General features: G+C 42.9%; 1 protein-coding gene across 1 annotated transcript in view; it reads right to left on the bottom strand.

The window, feature by feature from the left end:
* The window catches only part of LOC139546246 (interferon-induced GTP-binding protein Mx2-like), a 31,550-nt gene extending 7,636 nt beyond the window's left edge, over nt 1-23,914 (bottom strand). Inside the window, exons 1-7 of the mRNA XM_071354391.1 lie at nt 23,791-23,914; nt 7,876-8,057; nt 7,172-7,306; nt 3,548-3,702; nt 3,068-3,206; nt 2,786-2,984; nt 88-166 (exon numbers count right to left, since the gene is read on the bottom strand). Of these exons, the coding sequence (XP_071210492.1) occupies nt 88-166; nt 2,786-2,984; nt 3,068-3,206; nt 3,548-3,702; nt 7,172-7,306; nt 7,876-8,056 (888 nt within the window). The 5' untranslated portion in view covers nt 8,057; nt 23,791-23,914. The remainder of the gene's footprint in view (nt 1-87; nt 167-2,785; nt 2,985-3,067; nt 3,207-3,547; nt 3,703-7,171; nt 7,307-7,875; nt 8,058-23,790) is intronic.
* Between the last annotated feature and the right edge of the window lie 1,204 nt (nt 23,915-25,118).

Below are 25,118 nucleotides of genomic sequence, written 5' to 3'. Positions count from 1 at the left end.
AAGTTAATAGGTAGCAGACCGCATGTTTTCCAGTGTACACTGGGTGTAGGGGGAACAGATAACTGTAGGGTCTGTGGTTGGACTAACCTTGATGTGTTTGACCAGGGCATTGCTGAGCTTGGTGGCTAGGCACTTGGTGGTTGCCTTCTCCTGACGCAAAAGGGATCTATACATTGAAAGGGAGAGAAATATAACAAACTAAGAGCACAAGGCGAGACCCAGATGCAGACACTGGAGGCAGATGGTTTGAGTCTTGATATTTATTTAACAATCCAAAAGGGTAGGCAAGAGAATGGTTGTGGACAGGCAAAAGGTCAAACCAGTTCAGAGTCCAGGAGGTACAGAGTGGCAGGCAGGCTCGAGGTCAGGGCAGGGGTAATGGTCAGGCAGGCTGGTACAGAGTCCAGAAAACAGGCAAGGTGCAAAAACCGGGAGGACTGGCAAAAGAGAATAGAAGCAGGAGAACGGGAAAACTGCTGGTTGACTTGAAAAACATACAAGACAAACTGGCACAGAGGGACAGGAAACACAGGGATATATACATCAGGGATAATAATCGACACCTGCAGGGGGGTGGAGACAATAACATGACAGGTGAAACAGATCAGGGTGTGACACAAACACAGAATTTCATCACAGATATTGTCCGACACATTTAACACCTGCATTTTTTAAATTAAAACTGTCAAATATATATGTCAGTTAACCCTTGCTCTACAATGGTCATGCACCCAGGGATATCTAATTAACATAATAAAAAGTCCCCAGAAAAATAAGTCAGAGATATGTGCTAAGCTAACATATGGAAAAGTTTTTTATGACTATACCAAGGATCATTTAGCCATTTGCTTTTGAATGTTAACTTCTTTGGGACTGGGGGGCAGTATTGAGTAGCTTGGATAAAAAGGTGCCCAGAGTAAACTGCTTGCTACTCAGTCCTAAAAGCTAGAATATGCATGTAATTAATAGATTTGGAATGAAAACACTCTGAAGTTTCTAAAACTGTTTGAATGATGTCTGTGAGTATAACAGAACTCATATGAAAGGCAAAAACCTGAGAAAAAATCCAACCAGGAAGTGGGAAATCTGAGGTTTGTAGTTTTTCAAGTCATTGCCTATCGAATATACAGTGTTTATGGGGTCATATTGCACTTTCTAAGGCTTCCACTAGATGTCAACAGTCTTTAGAACCTTGTTTGATGCTTCTACTGTGAAGGAGGGGGGAATGAGAGCCGTTTGAGTCAGGGGTCTGGCAGACTGCCATGAGCTCAGTCTCGCGCGCTCCCGTGAGAGTTAGCTGCATTCCATTGCATTTGTACAGACAAAGGAATTCTCCGGTTGAAACATTATTGAAGATTTATGATAAAAACATCCTAAAGATCTTAACATCCTCTATACTTTGTTTGTGTCACGATCGTCGTATGAGAGAGACCAAGGTGCAGCGTGGAATGCGTACATCTCTCATCTCATCTCTTTAATGAATGAACAATGAACAAAAACAATTAAATCAACTATCGAAACGTGAAGCTATACAAATAGTGCAGACAGGCAACTAAATATAGACATTCAAATTCACCTAGATAACCCACCCAAGTCACCTGCACGCCCCAACAAACACAGAGAAAAAACAGCTTACTATGTTCAGGGAGTGACAGTTTGACATGTTTCTACGAACTGTATAATGACTTTTCGTCTGAACTTTCAACTGGACTTGTCCGCGCCTCCTGAGTTTGGATTTGTGTACTAAACGCGCAAACAAATATGAGGTATTTGGACATAAATGATGGACTTTATCGAACAAAACAAACATTTATTGTGGAATCGGGATTCCTGGGAGTGCATTCTGATGAAGATCATCAAAGGTAAGTGAATATTTATAATGCTATTTCTGACTTCTGTTGACTCCACAACATGGCGGATATCTGTATGGCTTGTTTTTGTGTCTGAGCGCTGTACTCAGATTATTGCATGGTGTGCTTTTTCCGTAAAGTTTTTTTGAAATCTGACACAGCAGTTGCATTAAAGTGGATCTAAAATTCCATGCATAACACTTGTATCTTTTAGCAATGTTTATTATGAGTATTGCTGTCAATTGTTGTGGCTCTCTGCAAAATCCCCAGATGTTTTGGAACTACTGATCATAACGCAACAATGTAAACTCAGATTTTGGGATAATACTTTATAGAACAAAACATACATGTATTGTGTAACTTGAAGTCCTATGAGTGTCATCTGATGAAGATCATCAAAGGTTAGGGATTCATTTTATCTCTATTTCTGCTTTTTGTGACTCCTCTCTTTGGCTGGAGAAATGGCTGTGCTTTTCTGTGACTAGGTGCTGACCTAACATAATCGTTTTGTGTGCTTTCGTCGTAAAGCCTTTTTGAAATCGGACACTGTGGCTGGATTTACAACAAGTTTATCTTTAAAATGGTGTAAAATGCTTGTATGTTTGAGGAATTTTAATTATGGGATTTCTGTTGTTTTTAAATTGGCGCGCTGCAATTTGACTGGCTGTTGGCCAGGTGGGACGCTACCGTCCTGATTATCCCAGAGAGGTCAAAAAGTACAATACTCAGAAATGTAAGAGAAGGGAGGGGAGGGACTCATAAGGAAAGACCATTCATGAATACTACATGGAACTACTCTCAAATGATTTGTGGGAAAAAAATTATATTAATAAAATCCAGAAATCAACAGTTTGGGGCAATGAACATTTTCAGATGTGAAGTCATCAAAAACATAGATGTAAGTTTACTTTACACATGACAAGAAGACATTTTACCTGAAGTGCTCATGAGTTTTGAAGAATTCCAACTCCTCCTCAATCGCATCAGTAATGGACATGTTTTCATCAATTTTCTTCTGACCACGACATTTCACAATGACATAGCCCATATTGAGATCCATGACTCTATTCTGGACAATTTCCAATACATTCTTCTCTTCTCCCGGGTCTATCAGGTCTGGCTTTGTCAGAATGGCTTGAAGACAAATGAAAAGCATTATGATAACTGCTAATATAAAAACCTTATTAAAAATACATTCATCTATATAACTTCTTTACCCAGAGTTCTTGTGCCGTCAGGATCCACTTGTTGTGCCATTTTCAGGGCCTCTGTTGTTGCTATGTCAACATTACATGGTACCACCACCAAAATAATGGTTCTATTCTCCTTTATGAATTTCATAATGAGATTATTGATCTAGTAAAAAATGAAGAAGAATGTGACAAAGCAGTCAGGATTCAAGCCTTTGATCGAGTTATTTGATTAATCTACGAGAGGGTATCAGACCGCTTGTTACCGTGATATCGCCCTGTGTGGGGCACTCTGTTCTTTATGGTTCTGAAGCTCAATCTTCCTCAAAGTCAACACACCAGATTCAACCATCATAGCTACCTTGCTAACAATTATGATAAAGTCTTTACACCTGGCTAAAACAATTAATCATTAGTGAATCATAAGATGAGAACAAAGAGTCATGAGGTAACCAAACAATGTACTGGACAAAGTCCAAAAGCTATACACACTAACAATAGACTTACCTGGACTCCAATGTCATCTGGTTGTCCTTTCACAGCCACCCTGGTGATCCCTGGTAAGTCAATCAGACTGAGGTCACACACCGTGGAGGATGTGATCTTTAGAGTGATCAGGTCTTCACATATCCCCACTCCCTTTCCAGCTAACGCGTTCTGAGCTGTTAAATCAATGGGAAAATATTGATGTGTTTATTATTCGTCTGTTTGTCTGTCTTATACCCTGACAGAACTTTTCTTAACATAATATATTATGTATTCTGTAGTTGTCTGTGGTAAATACCATACAAACTTTTACACAATAAATTATAATAGATTTTATAATAGATTTGTCAATGGCGGTCGGTACCGTTTAAGATAAGGCAGAATAAAAAAAAAATTTATGAGCATGGCCTTAATTCTATTACAGCATATTGTATGACTGTCATTCATATTCCATTCACCCAGTTCAATATAACATCGATAGGTTTAGGCTACTATGTGATACTGGAATTTTTCCTATACCCATTATGAGGTTGCTACAACCTCGCCTATGAATGAATGTTTAGAAGATACAGTAGGTGCAGACGTCGAGACTTTGTTTTGTGACGGACATTTTTGTAATCAAGGGGACACACATTCAATACCACCTTGCACACTCTTGCCTGCATCTAGTTGATCTAGGGTGTAATTATTAGTCCAACAGTTGCAAACAAGAGTTTCTATTGGACAAATATGTTTATCCTTGTTTTGTTTCCGTTTGCGTCCGTTTAAGAAACAGTTTTCAACAGAATTGGTGGAATGAAAACACCCCTGATCACACGCAATCACAGTTCACTTTCAAAGCAGCCAAATACAAAACAGCATGATCCCTTTCATCAGCTAAGTCCTCCTCCCATCTATGCACTCTCCTCCTCTCACGTTTTTCCTTGGGGACTTCAGTGCACAACACATCAGCTGTCTGTTATCAGACAAAGAAAACTTTCCAAGCAAAACCTTCATATCAGCGCTACACACAGCCGACATCATTGTCACCATATTATATCATCATAGTCAACATAGCTACTAGAGCTAACACGTAAGTAAACGTAAGTAAACCTGCTACAATCATGCAGTACAGTGTTCAGTCAGCAGCAAGCAGTTTAACAGTTACACTGGCGGAACCCCAGTGGCTAACAATTTATAAAACCTAAAAGCTTACCTTGACTTGGAAAAGTTCCTTTGTTGGATAGCCATAGCCAGGTAGCTAACATAGCATCCCTCTCTGTTTGAGCCTGGTGTTAGAGTAGGCTAAACTAGCTAGCGGCCTTCGCTAGCTAATTAAGTTAAAGTGAAAATAACATGAAATATAGCTAGTACTCTCTCTCTTTCCTGCTTCTCCTTAATTTTTGAAGAAATGTATTTGTTCAAAATTGTTCCAATTGTATTTATCTCTATTTCAGTAACCTATTTACCACATGTTATGTATTGCAGTGCTGGCTAGCTGTAGATTATGCTCTCTGTAATAGATTCATTCTCTGATCCTTTGATTATGTGGACAACATGTCAGTTCAAGTTACAAGAGCTCTGATACGTTGGAGGACGTCCTCCATAATTGCTGTGTAAGTCTATGGAAGGGGGTGTGAACCACGAGCCTCCTAGATTTTGTATTCAAGTCAACATATTTTTTTATTTCACCTTTATTTAACCAGGTAGGCCAGTTGAGAACAAGTTCTCATTTACAACTGCGACCTGAACAAGATAAAGCAAAGCAGTGTGACAAAAACAACAGCATAGGGTTACACGTAAACAAACGTACAGTCAATAACGCATTAGAAAAATCTATGTCCAGTGTGTGCAAATGTATAAGATTAGGGAGATAAGGCAATAAATTAAAAATACAATTGAGCAATAACACTGGAGTGATAGGTGTGCAGAAGATGAATGTGGAAGTAGAAATAGTGGTCTGCAAAAGAGCAAGAAGATAAATAACAATATAGGGATAGTTGGGTGTGCTATTTACATAATGGCTGTGTACAGGTACAGTGATTGGTAAGCTGCTCTGACAGCTGATGCTTAAAGTTAGAGGGAGACAAAAGTATCCAGCTTCAGTGATTTTTGCAATTCCTTCCAGTCATTGGCTGCAGAGAACTGGAAGGAAAGGTAGCCAAAGGAAGTGCTGGAAATTGGGGATGACCAGTGAAATATACCTGCTGGAGCACGTGCTATGTGTGGGTGTTGCTATGGTGACCAGTGAGCTGAGATAAGGCGGGGCTTTACCTAGCAAAGACTTATAGATGACCTGGAGCCAGTGAGTTTGGCGACGAATATGTAGCGAGGGCCAGCCAACGAGAGCATACAGGTTGCAGTGGTGGGTAGCATATGGGGATTTGGTGACAAAATGATGGCACTGTGATAGACTACATACAGTTTGCTGAGTAGAGTGTTGGAGGCTATTTTGTAAATGACATCGCCGAAGTCAAGGATCGGCAGGATAGTCAGTTTTACGAGGGAATGTTTGGCAGCATGAGTGAAGGAGGCTTTGTTGCGAAATTGGATTGGAGATGCTTAGTGTGAGTCTGGAAGGAGAGTTTACAGTCTAACCAGACACCTAGCTATTTGTAGTTGTTCACATATTCTAAGTCAGAACCGTCCAGAGTAGTGATGCTAGTCGGGCGGGCGGGTGAGGGCAGCAATTGGTTGAAGAGCATGCATTTAGTTTAACTTGCATTTAAAAGCAGTTGGAGGCCACGGAAGGAGTGTTGTATGGCATTGAAGCTCGTTTGGAAGTTTGTTAACACAGTGTCCAAAGAAGGACCAGATGTATACAAAATGGTGTCGTCTGCGTAGACGTGGATCAGAGAATCACCAGCAGCAAGAGAGACATCATTGATATATACAGAAAAAAAGAGTTGGCCCGAGAATTGAATCCTGTGGCACCACATAGAGACTGCCAGAGGTCCGGACAACAGGCCCTCCGATTTGACACACTGAACTCTATCTGAGAAGTAGTTGGTGAACCAGGCGAGGCAGTCATATGAGAAACCAGGTCTATTGAGTCTGCCGATAAGAATGCGGTCATTGACAGTGTCGAAAGCCTTGGCCAGGTCGATGAAGAAGGCTGCACACTACTGTCTTTTATCAATGGCGGTTATGATATAATTTGGGACCTTGAGGGTAGCTGAGGTGCACCCATGACCAGCTCGGGAAACCAGATTGCATAGTGGAGAAGGTACGGTGGGATTCGAAATGGTCGGTGATCTGTTTGTTAACTTGTTTGCTGCAGGGGGTGCAGAGCTATTGGCCGGGGTAGGGGTAGCCTGGTGGATAGCATGGCCAGCTGTAGAAAAATGCTTCTTGATAAATGCTTTTTGAAAAATGCATATTGAATTGATCGATTATGGAATATATATACCCAGTGGAAGATGTTAACTAGCTGTGTTCCGGCTACACAATGGTGCTACCTAACAGATTGCTGTTGAGGATTGTTGTATTTAGTATAGTTTTATTTAAAAAATATATATTTTTAAATGTTTCGCTATTTAAATGTTTCTGAAATTCACTGAGGAGGATGGTCCTCCCCTTCCTCCTCTGAGGAGCCTCCTCTGGTTAATGTACAGTAAAGAATAATATGTCTTTGTGTGTGTGTGTGTGTGTTCGTTCCCATCTGACCTTGTTCAACGTATCTCACGACTTCCGAAGGTTCGTCAAATAGAATGACTTTCTCTCCGTATGTGATGACAGCATCCCATGTCACTGTCCTGTCGTTACAGAGTTTAAGTAGCAGTGGGCACCTGGTGACAATACCTGGAAACAAGGAAGTACCAACGACAGATCATTATACTGTATTACAGAACAATCAATACAACAATTAATATGACAGTACAGTCAACAATGGACCTGGACATGAATTTCATGATAACTTCTGCAGGCTACATCTATAACTTCTGCAGGCTACAAACAACAAGGTTGCTCTAATGTTCAGAAAGCATGTCAGACATGTACAGTGTCTGACTAAATGGTTAGAAAACCCAATGAACATTTTCTGAAAAGGTCTGCTGCGGTTATCAAGTTAATTTGAAGTTTCTAAACATTTCAGTAATGTCCATGTCTCTGTGGTCCTATTGTACTGTCTGTTTCCTGACCTCGTCTATGCACAAGGACAGTGTGAACACCTTCTTCAGGGTTGTTTACCAAGCCACTGGCATCAGTCGCCAACTTCAGCATCTTCAAACCAAAAACTAGTCAATGCCCAAATGATGTCTAAGTTACACAGCCACTTTCACAAACTTTGGGTGTTTTGGGCTTGACATTTAAAATGCTAATATTGATTTCAATAGTTTTTTGTATGTTCAGAAAACAATACAGAATCTCACCAGTCCCTCTGGGCAGCGCCACCCCAGAAAGGGACTCAAGCACAGAGCTCTTTCCTGAACTCTGGTCTCCCACCACAGCAATGGTTGGCAGTGGTAGCTCCTTCTCTATCCCTATGGATCTCATGTCATCTATTAAGTCTATGAAGGGCCGGACCTTCTTCGCCAGCTGGTCTTGGAACATCCTGAGGGTTTGCCAGGGGTACAAAATAATGCCATTATGAATGGTTAATTTGTTGATAGACATGCATGTGTTAGGTATGCGTAACTGGCTGTAAGGGAGTCAGGCGCAGGAGAGCAGAATTCGGATAGCAAACTGAGCCTTTTATTTAGGCGAACAAAACACACGACACAAAGAACACTAAACACAATACGGGTTTACATAACCCATCGCATCCAGTGTAACGTGCGTATACATTTCTGTGTAAACAATTCCACACACAGACATGGGGGGAACATAGGGTTAAATACATGACAAGTAATGAGGGAAATGTAAACCAGGTGTGTGGGAAAACAAGACAAAACAAATGGAAAATGAAAGGTGGATTGGCGATGGCTAGAAGACCAGTGACGTCAACCGCCGAACCCTGCCTGAACAAGCAGAGGAACTGACTTTGGCGTAAGTCGTGACAGTACCCCCTCCTTGACGCACGGCTCCAGCAGCGCGCCAACACCGGCCTTGGGAACGACCCGGAGGGCGAGGCGCAGGGCAATCCGGACGGAGACGGTGGAATTCCCGCAGCATTGAAGGGTCCACCGGAACCCAGCAACTCTCCTCCGGACCGTACCCCTCCCAGGCCACAAGGTACTGAGGCCCCTCGCCCAGCGCCTCGAATGCAGTATAGAGCGAACGGAGTACGCCGGAGCCCCCTTGATGTCCATGGGGGGCAGAGGAAACTCCCGCACCACAGACTCCTGGAGCGGGCCAGCCACCACCGGCCTGAGGAGAGACACATGGAACGAGGGGTTAATACGGTAATCGGGGGGAAGCTGTAACCTGTAACTCACCTCGTTTAGTCTCCTCAGGCCTTTAAATGGACCCAGCTTCCGGCAGGGCAGGCGGAGGGGCAGGTTTCGGGTCGAGAGCCAGACCTGGTCCCCCGGTGCGAACACCGTGGCCTCACTACGGTGACGGTCTGCGCTGGATTTCTGGCGCAGCACGGCACGCTGAAGGTGAACATGAGCGGCGTCAAAGGTGTCCTCCGCGCGCCGGAACCAGTCGTCCACAGCAGGAGCCTCGGTCTGACTCTGATGCCAAGGAGCCAGAACCGGCTGATATCCCAGTACACACTGGAAGGGGGAGAGGTTAGTGGAAGAGTGGCGGAGCAAGTTCTGGGCAATCTCTGCCCAGGGCACGAATGGCGCCCACTTCCCCGGCCGGTCCTGGCAAGAAGACCTCAGAAACCTACCCACATCCGGGTTTACTCTCTCCACCTGCCCATTACTCTCGGGTGAAAACCCGAGGTAAGGCTGATCGAGACCCCCAGACATTCCATGAACACCCTCCAGAGCATCGACGTGAACTGGGGACCCCGATCAGACACTATGTCCTCATGCACCCCGTAGTGCCGGAAGACATGCGTTAACAAGGCCTCTGCAGTCTGTAGGGCCGTAGGGAGACTGGGCAGAGGGAGGAGACAGCAACTACCAGGATCGTGGTGTTACCCTGTTAGGGAGGAAGATCCGTAAGGAAATCCACCGACAGGTGCAACCAAGGCCGTTGTGGAACGGGTAAGGGGTGTAACTTACCTCTGGGCAGTTGCCTAGGAGCCTTACACTGGGTTCACACCGAACAGGAGGAAACATAAACCCTCACGTCCTTAGCCAAAGTGGGCCAACAGTACTTCCCACTCAGACAGTGCATCGTCCGACAGATACCTGGATGACCAGAGGAGGGTGACGTGTGGGCCCAATAGATCAGCCGGTCACGGACAGCAGCCTAACGTACAGACGCCCAGCGGGACACTTGAGGGGAGTGTGCTCTGCATGTAGCACTTGCTCAATGTCCGCGTCCAGCTCCCACACTACCGGCGCCACCAGGCAGGAGACCGGGAGTATGGGGGTGGGATCCATGGGCCGCTCCGTTGTGCCATACAGCCGGGACAATGCGTCTGCCTTCATGTTCTGGGAACCTGGTCTGTAAGAAAGGGTAAAAACAAAACGGGTGAAAAACGTGGCCCACCTTGCCTGGCAAAGGTTCAGTCTCCTCGCCGCCCGGATGTACTTTAGATTGCGGTGGTCAGTCCAGATGAGAAAGGGTGTTTAGCCCCCTCAAACCAATGCCTCCACGCCTTCAAAGCCTTGACAACCTCCAACAGCTCCCGGTCCCCCACGTCATAGTTTCGCTCCGCCGGGCTGAGCATCCTCGTGAGGAAGGCACAGGGGCGTAGCATCGGCTGAGAGAGCAACGGGTCCTTTCCCAGCGTCGGACGCATCCATCTCCACTATGAATACCAAATAGGGATTTGGATGGGCCAGCACGGGAGCCGAGGTAAACAGAGCCCTCAGGTGACCAAAAGCCCTGTCCGCCTCAGCCGACCACTGCAACCGTACCGGTCCCCCCTTCAGCAGTGAGGTAATGGGAGCCACTACCTGACCAAAACCCTGGTTAAACCTCCGTTAGTAATTGGCAAACCCTAGAAAATGCTGCACCTCCTTTACCGTGGTGGGAGTCGGCCAATTACGCACGGCTGAAATGCGGTCACTCTCCATCTCCACCCCTGAGATGGAAATGCGGTACCCTAGGAAGGAGACGGACTGTTGGAAGAACAGGCATTTCTCAGCCTTGATGTACAGGTCATGCTCCAACAGTCAACCAAGCACCCTGCGTACCAGGGACACATGCTCGGCGCGTGTAGCGGAGTATATCAGAATGTCATCGATATACACCACTACACCCTGCCCGTGCAGGTCCCTGAAGATCTCATCTACAAAGGCTTGGAAGACTGATGGAGCATTCATCAACCCGTACGGCATGACGAGGTACTCATAAGGCCCTGAGGTTATACTGAACGCCGTCTTCCACTCTTCTCCCTCCCGGATAAGCACCAGGTTGTAAGCACTCCTGATATCTAGTTTGGTGAAGAAGCGCACCCTGTGGCGATAAGAGGTAGCGGGTAACTGTACCTCACAGTTATCTGATTTAGGCCTCGATAGTCAATACAAAGGCGCAGACCTCCCTCCTTCTTCTTCGCAAAAAAGAAACTCGAGGAGGCGGGATTGTGAGGCCATTTAAAGTCCTAAGGAGAGTGAACTAGGCTTGTTATAGGTTACAGCTTCCCCCCGATTACCGTATTAACACCTCTTTCCATGTGTCTCTCCTCAGGCCGGTGGTGGCTGGCCCGCTCCAGGAGTCTGAGGTGCAGAAGGTTCCTCCGGCCCCTCTGGACATCGAGGGGGCCCCGGTGTTCTCCGTTCGCTCCATATTGGATTCGAGGTGTCGGGCGAGGGGCCTTCACTATCTCGTGGTGTGGGAGGGGTACGGTCCGGAGGAAAGGTGCTGGGTTCTGGTCGAGGACGTGTTGGACCCTTCAATGCCGTCCTCGTCCGGATCGCCCTGCACCTCACCCTCCAGGTCGTCCCCGAGGCCGACAAGGGGGGGGGGGGTCCTGTCACGACTTCCGCCGAAGTTGGTTCCTCTCCTTGTTTGGGAGGCGTTCGGCGGTCGGCATCGCCGACATCATTGATCCACTTTTCATTTTCCATTTGTTTTGTCTTGTCTTACCCCACACCTGGTTTCAATTCCATCATTACATGTTGTGTATTTAACCCTCTGTTCCCCCCATGTCCTTGTCTGGAATTGTTTTTTGTAAGTGCTTGTGCACATTATGTCTGGTGTGCGACAGTTTTTGTACCCATTGTATTGTTTACTTTGTTTACAGTGATTTTTATTATTAAAACTTCTTATGGCTGCAGGGGCAGTATTGAGTAGCCTGGATAAAAGGTGCCCATTTCAAACGGCCTCGTACTCAATTCTTGCTCGTACAATATGCATATTATTATTACTATTGGATAGAAAACACTCTCTAGTTTCTAAAACCGTTTGAATTATATCTGTGAGTAAAACAGAACTCATTTTGCAGCAAACTTCCTGACAGGAAGTGGAAAATCTGAAATCGATGCTCTGTTCTAGGGCCTGCCTATAAATGTGCTTGATATGTATTAGTATATATGCACTTCATACGCCTTCCACTAGATGTCAATAGGGAGTGAGAGAAGAAATGGAGTGTATAACTTGATCTGAGGTCGAATAAAAGCTCTTGGCATGACGTGACACCAATTTCCTTTTTTCTGGAAGGCGTGTTAGGCGTGTTGCGTTGTCTGAGTTTGTTGATGATGGAGAGCTTCGCGCCACTTCACTAGTGTGCTTGCTAATTCAAGAGAGAAAAATGCCATTCTAAAACCAAACAACGATTGTTCTGGACAAAGGACCCCTTGTACAACATTCTGATGGAAGATCATCAAAAGTAGGACCCATTTTATGATGTTATTTCATATATCTGTCGTACATGTGTACTATTAGTTTGCGCCCAGATTTTGGGCACTCTCTCGCCATAACGTAAGCTGGATGTCGTAATGAAGTTATTTTTAGAATTCTAACACGGCGATTGCATTAAGAACTAGTGTATCTATCATTTCCTATACAACATGTATTTTTTATTAAAATTATGTTATTTAGTTATGAATAGTTATTTGGTCAGAATAGGTGAGTGTCATAAAAATATCCGGACTTTCTGGGAAAAAGCTGCTACGTTAGCACAATGTATAACCACAGATTTCAGCTCTAAATATGCACATTTTCGAACAAAACATAAGTGTATGTATAACCTGATGTTATAGGACTGTCATCTGATGAAGCTTATCAAGGTTAGTCAAAAATTATATATCTTTTGCTGGTTTGTTACGATCGCTAACTTTTGCTGCTGGTAAATGACTTGTGTTTCTGGCTATTGTGGTAAGCTAATATAACGCTATATTGTGTTTTCGCTGTAAAACACTTAAGAAATCGGAAATATTGGCTGGATTCACAAGATGCTTGTCTTTCATTTGCTGTACACCATGTATTTTTCACAAATGTTTTATGATGAGTATTTAGTTATTTCACGTTGCTGTCTGTAATTACTCTGGCTGCTTCGGTGCTATTTGTGACGGTAGCTGTGATGGTAGATGCAATGTAAAACTGATTTATACCTCAAATATGCACATTTTTCGAACAAAACATAGATTTATTGTATAACATGTTACAAGACTGTCATCTGATGAAGTTGTTTCTTGGTTAGTTTGGTTGGTTCTTGGTTAGTTAGGTTGGTTTTGTGCATGCTACCTGTGCTGCGAAAAATGTCTGTCCTTTTTTGTATTTGGTGGTGAGCTAACGTAAATATACGTGGTGTTTTCGCTGTAAAACATTTTAAAAATCGGACATGTTGGCTGGATTCACAAGATGTTTATCTTTCATTTGCTGTATTGGACTTGTTAATGTGTGAAAGTTAAATATTTCTAAAAAATATATTTTGAATTTCGCGCCCTGCACTTGAAGTGGCTGTTGTCATATTGTGCCCGGCTTCGGGCTTGCAGCTCAAAGAAGTTAAACTGCGCCGTTGTAACACAGTTTTTGCTCTCCTGCGCCTGACTTCTCCGCCGCCAGTACGCACCCCTTACACTTAATGTGAGTAGGGAAGGAGAGTTTACAGTCTAACCAGACACCTAGGTATTTGTAGTTGTCCACGTATTCAGAACCTTCCAGAGTAGTGATGCTGGACGGGCAGGCAGGTGCTGGCAGCGATCGGTTGAAGAGCATGCATTTAGTTTTACTTGCATTTAAAAGGAGTTGGAGGCCACGGAAGGAGTGTTGTATGGCATTGATTCTCGTCTGGAGGTTAGTTATCACAGTGTCCAAAGAAGGGCCAGAAGTATACAGAATGGTATCATCTGCATAAAGGTGGATCAGAGAATCACCAGCAGCAAGAGCGACATCATTGATATATACATAAAAAAGAGTCGGCCCGAGAATTGAACCCTGTGACACCCCCATAGAGACAGAGGTCCGCCAGAGGTCCGGACAACAGGCCCTCCGATTTGAACGACTGAACTCTGTCTTAGAAATAATTGGTGAACCAGACGAGGCAGTCATTTGAGAAACCAAGAGTGATGAGTCTGCAGATAAGAATGTGGTGATTGACAGAGTCGAAAGCCTTGGCCAGGTCGATGAATACGGCTGCACAGAATTGTCTTTTATGGATGGCGGTTATGATATTGCTTAGGACCTTGAGCGTGGCTGAGGTGCACCCATGATCAGCTCAGAAACCATATTGCATAGCGGAGAAGGTACGGTGGAATTCGAAATGGTCGGTGATCTGCTTGTTAACTTGGCTATCGAAGACCTTGAAAGACAGGGTAGGATAGATATAGGTCTGTAACATTTTGGGACCTAGAGTGTCTCCCCCTTTGAAGAAGGGGATGACCGCAGCAGCTTTCCAATCTTTGGGAATCTCAGATGATACGAAAGACAGGTTGAACAGGCTAGTAATAGGAGTTGCAACAATTGCGGCGGATCATTTTAGAAAGAGAGGGTCTAGATTGTCTACACCAGCTGACTTGTAGGGGTCCAGATTGTGCAACTCTTTCAAAACATCAGCTATCTGGATTTGGGTGAAGGAGAAATGGGGGACGCTTGGGCAAGTTGCTGTGGGGGTTGCAGGGTAGGGGTAACCAGGTGGAAAGCATGGCCAGCCACAGAAAAATGCTTATTGAAATTCTCAATTATCATGAATTTATCAGTGGTGACAGTGTTTCCTAGCCTCAGTGCAGTGGGCAGCTGGGAGGAGGTGCTCTTATTTTCCATGGACTTTACAGTGTCCAGGAGCTTTTTGGGAGTTATTGCTACAGGATGCAAATTTCTGTTAAAAAATGCTAGCCTTTGCTTTCCTAACTGCCTGTGTATATTGGTTCTTAACTTCCCTGAAAAGTTGTGTATCGCGGGGGCTATTCAATGCTTTTTCAGTATGCCACAGGATGTTTTGTGCTGGTCAAAGGCAGTCAGGTCTAGAGTGAACCAAGGGCTAAATCTGCTCCTGGTTCTAAATGTTTTTATTGGGGCATGCTTATTTAAGATGGTGACAAAAGCACTTTTAAAGAATAACCAGGCATCCTCTAATGACGGAATGAGGTCAATATCCTTCCAGGATACCTGGGGCAGGTCGATTAGAAAAGCCTGCTCGCTGAAGTGTTTTAGGGAGCGTTTGACAGTGATGAGGGGTGGTGGTTTTACCGCAGAACAATTACGGACGCAGGCATTGAGGCAGTGATCGCTGAGATCCTGGTTGAAGACAGCAGTGGTTTATTTAGAGGGCAGGTTGGTCAGGATTATATCTATGTTAACAAATTTGGGGTTGTACCTGGTTGGTTCATTGATCATATGTGTAAGATTGAGGGCATCTACCTTAGATTGCAGGACGGCTGGGGTGTTAACTTCTTGTGAATAGGGGGGCGCTGTTTTCACTTTGGAAAAAATCGTGCCCAAATTAAACGGCCTCGTACTCTGTTCTAGATCATACAATATGCATATTATTATTACTATTGGATAGAAAACACTCTGAAGTTTCTAAAACTGTTTGAATTATATCTGTGAGTAAAACAGAACTAATTTGGCAGCAAACTTCCATATAGGAAGTGAAAATTCTGAAAATGAGGCTCTGTCACGGCCTGCCTATTCAACTGGCTTTTATTTATGGATCTGTATGCACTTCATACGCCTTCCACTAGATGTCAACAGGCAGTAGAAGGTTGAATGGGGTGTCTAGCTTGATGTGAGGCCGAATAAGAGCTTTTGGAGTGACAGGTCCGGTCTTTTGTCAGTTTTCAACTACGCGCCGGGGAACCTCACATTGTCTTCTGAAAAGCGTTCGGTATACACGACGAATTGCTCCGGCTCTGATTTTATTCGATTCATATGAGAAGAACATCATAAAGTAGGATTTTCAACCGAGTTTGACCAGTTTATTCGACATTTATTGGGAATTTTGGAATTTTTCGTTCCAGGCGCCAAGAGTTGATGGGCATGTTCGCGCCACAATGCTAGCCAAAGTTGCTAATTCGACAGAAGAAATGGACATTCTAAAACCAAACAACGATTTATTCTGGAAATAGGACTCCTTGCACAACATTCTGATGGAAGATCAGCATAAGTAAGAGAATATTTATGATGTTATTTCGTATTTTTGTGTAATATGTTGGCTCCAACACGGCGGAGAATAGGTGAGCGCTGTCTCACAATAATGCATGCTGTATGTTGTAGTAAAGTTATTTTTTTTTAAATCTAACACAGCGGTTGCATTAAGAACCAGTGTATCTTTCATTTGCTGTACAACATGTATTTTTTAGTAAAGTTTATGATGAGTTCTTTGGTCAGATTAGGTGACTGTCCAAAATATCTCCGGACATTTTGGTGAATTGTTGCTACGTATTCACAATGTATAACCACAATTTGCAGCTCTAAATATGCACATTTTCGAACAAAACATAAATGTATTGCATAACATGATGTTATAAGACTGTCATCTGATGAAGTTGTCCAAAGGTTAGTGATTCATTTGATCTCTAATGCTGGTTTTTGTGAAAGCTATGTTGGCGGTGAATAAATGGCTTTGTGTGTTTGGCTATTGTGGTAAGCTAATATAATTCTATATTGTGTTTTCGCTGTAAAACACTTAAAAAATCGGAAATATTGGCTGGATTCCCAAGATGTTTATCTTTCATTTTCTGTACACCATGTATTTTTCATAAATGTTTTATGATGAGTATTTATTTATTTCACATTGCTCTCTGTAATTATTCTGGCTGCTTTGGTGCTATTTGTGATGGTGGCTGCAATGTAAAACTCTGGTTTATACCTCAAATATGCACATTTTCGAACAAAACATAAATGTATTGTATAACATGATGTTATAAGACTGTCATCTGATGAAGTTGTTCAAGGTTAGTGATTCATTTGATCTCTATTTCTGGGTTTTGTGAAAGGTACCTATGCGGTGGAAACATGGTGAAAACATGTTGTTGTGTGTTTGGCTATTGTGGTTAGCTAATATAAATACATATTGTGTTTTCGCTGTAAAACATTTTAAAAATCAGAAATGATGGCTGGATTCACAAGATGTTTATCTTTCATTTGTTGTATTGGACTTGTGATTTCATGAAATTATATTATATGATATCCCTGTCCCGTTAGGCTAGGCTATGCTAGTCAGCTTTTTTGATGAGGAGGATCCCGGATCTGGGAGGGAGACTCATTAGATTAAGCATGTCCCAGTTTAGGTCACCTAACAGTACGAGCTCTGAAGATAGATGGGGGCAATCAATTCAAATTTAGTGTCCCAGGCACAGCTGGGGGCGAAAGGTGGTCTATAACAAGCGGCAACGGTGAGAGATTAGTTTCTGGAAAGGTGGATTTTTAGAAGTAGAAGCTCGAATTGTTTGGGCACAGACCTGGATAGTATGACAACACTCTGCAGACTTTCTCTGTTGTAGATTGCAACTCCGCCCCCTTTGGCAGTTCTATCTTGTCGGAAAATGTTATAGTTAGGATGGAATTTTCAGGAGAGCGCCTGGGGAATGGGAGTGGAGCTAGGTGCTGCAGGGCCTGGTTTAACCTCTACATAACCAGAGGAACAGAGGAGGAGTAGGATAAGGGTACGGCTAAAGGCTATAAGAACTAGTTGTATAGTGCGTTCGGGAACAGAGAGTAAAAGGAGCATGTTTCTGGGCGCGGAAGAATACATTCAAGGCATAATGTACAGACAAGGATATGGTAGGATGTGAATACAGTGGAGGTATACCTAGGCATTGAGTGACGATGAGAGAGGTTTTGTCTCTAGAGACACCATTTAAACCAGGTGAGGTCACCGCATGTGTGGGAGGTGGAACAAACGGGCTAGCTAAGGTATATTGAGCAGGACTGGAGGCTCTACAGTGAAACAAGACAATATCCACTAAACAAAACAGCAATATACAAGGCAAATTGACATTAGGGAGAGGCATGCGAAGCCGAGTGATCATAGGGACCAGTGAGTAGCTAGGCAAGACTTGGCGATTTAGACAGCTAGTGGGCGGGGCTAGCAAGCTAGCAAAAGGGCCTTAGGGGACGTCGTAATGGAAGAGTCTGTTGTAGCCCCCTCGGACGGTTACGTCGGCAGACCAGTCGTGATGGATCGGCAGGGCTCCGTGTAGGCAGTAAAAGGGTCCAGGCCAATTGGCAAAATAGGTATTGTAGCCCAACTTATTGGCTGGCTAGCTGCGATGATCCAGGTGAAAAGGTTCAGAGCTTGCGGTAGGAATCCAGAGATTTGAAGAATTAGTGGAGAAAATGCAGTCCGGTATGCTCTGGGTTGAATCGCTCTGTGCAGACTGGCAGTAGTTGACCGGGCTAAGGTTAGCTGATGACCGCTAGCAGTGGCTAACTGACTTCTAGCTATTAGCTAGTTAGCTGGCTAGCCTCCGTTGGGGGTTCCATTTCTAAAGTATAGAAAATAGCAGATCCATACCACATTAGGTGAGGCGGGTTGCAGGAGAGTATGTTGAAATTGAGGTTAAAAATATAAAAAATGTGTACGAAATATATACAACGAAAAAAAAGATATATACACGGGACATGACAAGACAAAGACAAAGACGTCTGAACTGCTACGCCATCTTGGATACAAATAGCCTCAAGTGGTTTGTGGTCAGATTGAACTCTGACCGGAACCCCATAGACATACTGATGAAACCTCTTCAGGGCGAACATGATTGCCGGGAGTTATTTTTCTATTTGGGCACAATTTTGTCTGCCCCAGACAGAACTCTGGATCCACTGTATTACCTTGTCCAGGTCCTTAGGATCCACTGTCTGGCCTTGTTCATGTCCTTAGGTTCCACTGTCTGTCTTTGTTCAGGCTGGCTTTGTTCAGGTCCTTAGGATCCAAAGTATGGCCTTGTTCATGTCCTGAGGTTCCACTTTCTGGCTTGTTCACGTCCTTAGGATCCACTGTATGAATGTATCGTCATTCATTACAGGAATCAGGCCAGCAGTTTTAAATCTGGCATTCCGGAATCAGATGTTTGTACTACTGTACATGTGTCTGACAACATGGCTATACTCATAATCATATCCGTAAATTGACTGTCACGCTCTGACCATTGAGAGCCCTTGTTTCTCTATGGTGTAGTAGGTCAGGGCGTGACTAGGAGGGTGTTCTAGTTGACATTTTCTATGTTGGTGTTTTGAATGGTTCCCAATTAGAGGCAGCTGGTAATCGTTGCCTCTAATTGGGGATCACATTTAAGTAGCCAGTTTTCCCACCTGTGTTTGTGGGATAATGTTTTGTGTTTGTGCATGTGCACCACGTAGTCATGTTTAGTTGTTAGTTTATTGATTTATTGTTTTTCATTAAGTTTCACTTTGCAATAAATATGTGGAACTCAACATCCGCTGCGCCTTGGTCCCGTTCTTACGACAACCGTGACATTGACAGTTGATATCGAATTGGATCGGATGATATTCGTGATCGGAAAAAAGGAAGTTTTTTAAAATGCCTAAATAGATGTTGGCAGAATACCTCCCTGCACACTGAAACAAAAAGCTGCAGACTAGGAGCCCAGCGCTGAGGGATGAGTGTGTCCTCAACTTGCAGCCAAATTTGCTTTTACAGTCAGAATGCACATCAGCGTTTCATATTTTTTTCCTTACCTTTGCCCCACTTGTTAGATATTAAGCACATTGATAGCTTGATAGCAAACGTCCTCGCCATGTGTTTTATCATAGTAGCAGGCAGCAGGAACCTAAATGATCTGACTGAAAACATGCGAGGAAAACTGATTGGGTGAAATTATGAAGCCAGTGGATGGAGAAATACAGCTTCACTCTATCCAATCAGAGCAGCGGGAACAACATACAGCCCGCCCTTCTCTTTACAGAGTTATTTAGACAAGGTAGAACCTCGTGCATGACTGACTGACATGAGAAAGATACGTGATGGCACCTGACTATTGGGAGGGGATCACGGAAAATTACCAAAAATACTCTGATCTTAATCGTATCCAGAAAATGTAGTATATCCGTTACGATACTCGTTTTGATTGGCTACTCGGCACACCCTTAATTTAAACAATCACCTGAGAGGAACTTTCTCTGAACAACACACGATGAACCGCTGAGTCTTACCTCTCCCAGAAGAGCCCCAAACTTTATATCGAACCACTGAACAAACTTTATTCATGTGAACTGAACCGAGAAAGAACAGAGCCTATACTTGAGCTCCGACGAGTGAGAAGCTTCTTCAATCGAAAGCTCCAAACGTGGGGACCACAGACCTTTTTCCTGGCCTGCCACTCTGCCATCTCTCCCAACTGGACCAGCCAACACTAAAATGCATGTAAATATATCTTATTGCAATGAATTCCCCTTTTGTGTGACACTGTCTGTGTAAACGTGTATTGTAAAAGACAGTAAGTCTTAATTATATATCACAGTGAATATTGCATTGTAACCATTCGTATGCGAACAGATAGCCTAGCCAATGACGACCCCTGGTGTAACCTGACTAATGTAGCCTCTCTTTAAAAACTCCTGTTTGCACAAACAAGAATTTCCCATTCTTCTAAAATCCAGTTACAGTGTCAAATCTGCAGATGAGTCCGTAAGTCTATTCAGTTGATCTATAGTGTTTCCCATGCCAATGATTGCACTGCATTACATTTGTATCTTGTCTAATAAGAGAACTGTCACTAGGGGAGAGCCGGGACGAAAGTAACAGGGCGATTGTAACACGCTGTAACGAAAGTCATTTTCTTCCTCCTCCTCGGACGAGGAGAGGCGAGAAGGATCGGACCAACACGCAGAGTGGTTAGTTTCCATAGTGATTTAATATATAACAAAACAATATGCGATACAAAATAACAAAATAACTACCGTGACAGTCCCGTGTGACACAACTACTGACACGGAAAACAAACACCCACAAAACACATGTGAAACCCCGGCTGCCTAAGTATGATTCTCAATCAGGGACAACGATTGACAGCTGCCTCTGATTGAGAATCATACCAGGCCGAACACACAAAATCCCAACATAAAAATCACACATCGACAACCCACCCAACTCACGCCCTGACCATACTAAATAAATACAAAAACAAGGGAAAACAGGTCAGGAACGTGACACACGCCCGTTTTCTCAGTTAAAACACAGAAGCTAGTGAAATCACCACGTTCCTAATGTGGAGTACGACCTCCCTGCAGAAAACAGCCAGTCTGACCATGTTCCTAATGTGGTCTACTTCCTCCTTGCAGAAAAAACCCAAGTCTGACCACGTTCCTAATGTGGTCTACGACCTCCCTGCAGGAAACAGCCAGTCTGACCATGTTTCTAATGTGGTATACGACCTCTCTGCAGAAAACAACCAATGGCGTTTCCCTGCAGAAAGTTATCAAAACCGTTTTTTTTTTGTGTGATTTAAGAAAGGAAAAGTTCCCATAAATAGTTTTGGGTTGTTTAAAGTTCCAAACATAAGTCATTTTCTAAATGTAATTAAATGACAGCATACATTTAAAGTATTATGTTAGATAGTCTTGGGTGTTAGCCTTGGAGAAGTTACAGGAGAGACGGGTAGGACGAAGCAACACAATGTAAACTGATGACCTGGAATAAAACATTGAAAAGTTTAAGCACAGTCTCATCTTGTTTATATGGCTTTTATTATGTTATCAAAATATCAACAAGTGGCAATATTTGAAAAGTATATACTGTATGACTTGTATTTGACTTAGTTGATGATGCAAGTTCTAGGCCTACTGTTGCTCTGGACGTAAGGCAAAATATTGTGGTTGCTCAACATTGTGATGTTGACGCATGGTTCATTTTCATACATTTTTAACCTATAGCATTAATTGACACAAACATGAACTGATGGCTGATAGTACATTTGTTGAAAGTAAGTAGCATTACAAACCAGAAAAATGGAGGTAAGACAGATATTCTCCACTTCTTACCAGCTGTTAGTTCTGTACCAAGTCTGTGTTAATCCCTCCCTGCTGACAGATACAACAGTAACAGTAGTTCTGTCCCAAGTCTGTGTTACTCCCTCCCCGCTGACAGATACAACAGTAACAGTAGTTCTGTCCCAAGTCTGTGTTACTCCCTCCCCGCTGACAGATACTAAAGTAATAGTAGTTCTGTTCCCGGTCTATTTAATTTTGGCTCATTTACCCTAGAAATTAAATTACATTTGCTAATGGTAGAGGACATATATAAGTTGGTTGTCATAAAATATGGTGTCTCTAGCTCTATCAATCTGTTGAGTAATTAGGAAAAAAACGATGTGTTACTTTCGTCCCGGTACTCCCCTACCTCATTTTCCAACTTATTGAGTCTAGTAAATAAAACATTTCAGTGAATCTTTTGTTGTCTTGAAGTCCTTAAACAAGTGTTTGGATTCTTGAAGTCCTTAAACAAGTGTTTGGATTCTTGAAGTCCTTAAACAAGTGTTTGTATTCTTGAAGTCCTTAAACAAGTGTTTGGATTCTTGAAATCTAAGAGCTCAACGACCTTTCAGAATGCAAATATAGTAACTGACCGTTGATTGTGACTACTGTTGATACAAGTATTAAAGGTAAAACAATTTAGTTATAACTATGGTAGAGATAATAGAGGTTAAACTATTTAGTGATATCTATGGTATAATTAATTCAAGGGACCTCTAAAAAATGTTTTTATGGTTCCACTACTTGATTAATTTGGATGGGATAACCAAATTAATTACGATAAATAAGATCAATTATATTCTCCAGTAAGTACTTCATGAATTATCTTGAATAGTAAGGGGAGCAACTTTGTTTGAAGTTTTTTTATCCAATCTGATAAACACTCCAACCAGCCTAGCGACCGCTCGGAGGTGTCCGCATGGTCCTACAGCAAACCAGTGTTTTGTATCACATTCCAATGATAAAACTGGGGGGGACAAAAATGCACTCTCAGAATGTGTGGGGGGGGGGTGGGGGTCATGTCCCCCCCCGTCCACAGTGAATGTTGCGCCCCTGTCCGTAGCCAAAGACCCACAACACAGCGAAGATCACAAATGTTGTTAATGGGGTTACGGAATATGAGGTATTGATGGAGAAAAGCTGGGAAGACTCACTTTAACATGCACTGGCCAATCAATACCTATTATAGGGTTATAAAAGGGCTATGGGTTTCACTGAATTTCATACAGACATAAAATGTTCTGCATCGTATCACTGTCATAACATCATACGGGTCCACTATTATGCTGCATTATACGGTATCAGGCTGTGGGTGTGTCATTAGATGTCGTAAGTCTAGAAAATACTGCAATATCTTTGTCATAACACGATCATTACATATTTATGACAGCTTATGACATGTGTTATGAACCTTTACAACATGATTATAACATGTTCAAAGAAATTGTTACCCAAAATGTTGCTGAGCAATTTCCCCAATGACCAATAATTAAATGGACAGCGTTGGACCATATGTCAGAGCTCACAATGTATTACAGAGCTGCAATTATTCTAAAGAAGAACACACACATTTGAAAACAGACCCCGCCTTTAACCTCTCAGCTCTCTTGTTCAGAAAACACATTTCAGATTTTAAAAAATGACAATATAAAAATTAAATACTGTGATTTTACTGTGATTTAAATACTAGTAAAAAACCTTAGCTGACATGGGCTAGTTGATCTGGAAATTTCTGACAAGTTATAAATGGCTCTCTAAGGTCTGCAATGACTGACATGACAAGAGGAAAACTGGTGATGCACTCCCCAATATTGTTCTGCTATTACAACTTTCAATAATAAGTTGAAAGCCGGACTGAGTTCCTTAAAGGAGTTCCTTTCTAGTCCATTAATTAAATGCACACTTACTTTGAAATCGGTGACGCCTTCGTACAAGTAGGTTGCGTGTTGAGTCAGGGTAGCTTGAGTCTAACACCTTATATAGAAAGTAAAATGAAAGTGAAACGGTGGTCCGGAAAGCATACCATTAAACTCTATATCTTAAAAAGTGCCTAATCACATCTCAGATGCAACCTCATTGGTTCTTAAGGGTCACATGATTTCCTAGAAAGTAAAATGAAACCAAGGCTGTTTCTTAAAGTGCATACTGCGACAAGAACGGATGAAATCCCACTGTGGATGTAATAGACTCTACAATGGGTGAATATTTACACTGCACAGCCTAACCTATGAATTGTGTCCCCATGAAATGGGGTATCTCCTCAGTGACATTCACAGAACACAACTGTGTCGAGTTTACACAAATATTAGCGTTTTAGCTGCAGGACTTTGTGAGAAATCAGTTCACTACACAGCCTAATGTGCATATTGAACATACAGATTGGACTGTACAGTCTAAACTAGAGATTGTGCATTCATGAAATGGGTATCAGCCTACTCAGTGACACTCACAGAACTATGTACAGTTTACACACATATTAGTATCTTCGCTCCTATTGTGCCACACGGCACACTTCACTTCACTTCACTTCACTTCACTTCCCTTCATTGAATGGGGCTCTGTTGTTTCATCGCCCCCAAATGAAAGGCCCTATACATATTGACCAACTACGGTTTGGACCCTATCATGCAGAATAGGTGGTTAGATGACATTGGTCCCCAGTGCAGTGGTGGTGAGTATAGTATTTATAATGTTCTTGTTCCTGTTGAGGTCAGGGACATGAATGATATGAGTGACACTCTAAAGAGACATATGGACGTTGCACTTTGTTTTTAAAATGTGCTTTTTGGTATGAATCATCTGAGGCCACTTACAACGATTTTAACACGTGTAATATTTCCACTCCATCTCACCTGCTCATCCGGGAGGACTTTGTCCTGACTTCAGCACACTGCTTAAAGAAGTGAGTCTTTCTTTGTCATAGACAACAAATTAATCCAGATGCAGTTTGTTTTGTTGCGTCTTGTTACGTCTCTTGAGGAATTATTCTATTTCATTCTATGTCTTGCCACCCTTTTTGTTTTTCTGTTAGTGCTTATCCTTTAACGGTGGTGCTTGGAGCCCACGACTTAAAGAAGTGGAAGAAGAGTTGTCAGAAGATTCAGGTGTCACATTACCATCGGCATCCCTTACATGAGAATGCAACGCAGATTAATTATGACATCATGCTACTGAAGGTAATCTTCAAGACACCCCTAATGTCTCCTTTCTACAGTATATAGTACTTATTTTGTAT

The sequence above is a fragment of the Salvelinus alpinus genome, chromosome 20, assembly GCF_045679555.1.
Source record: "Salvelinus alpinus chromosome 20, SLU_Salpinus.1, whole genome shotgun sequence".
In the NCBI taxonomy this organism is placed as follows: domain Eukaryota; kingdom Metazoa; phylum Chordata; class Actinopteri; order Salmoniformes; family Salmonidae; genus Salvelinus; species Salvelinus alpinus.
This window is presented reverse-complemented; position numbering and strand designations above follow the sequence as displayed.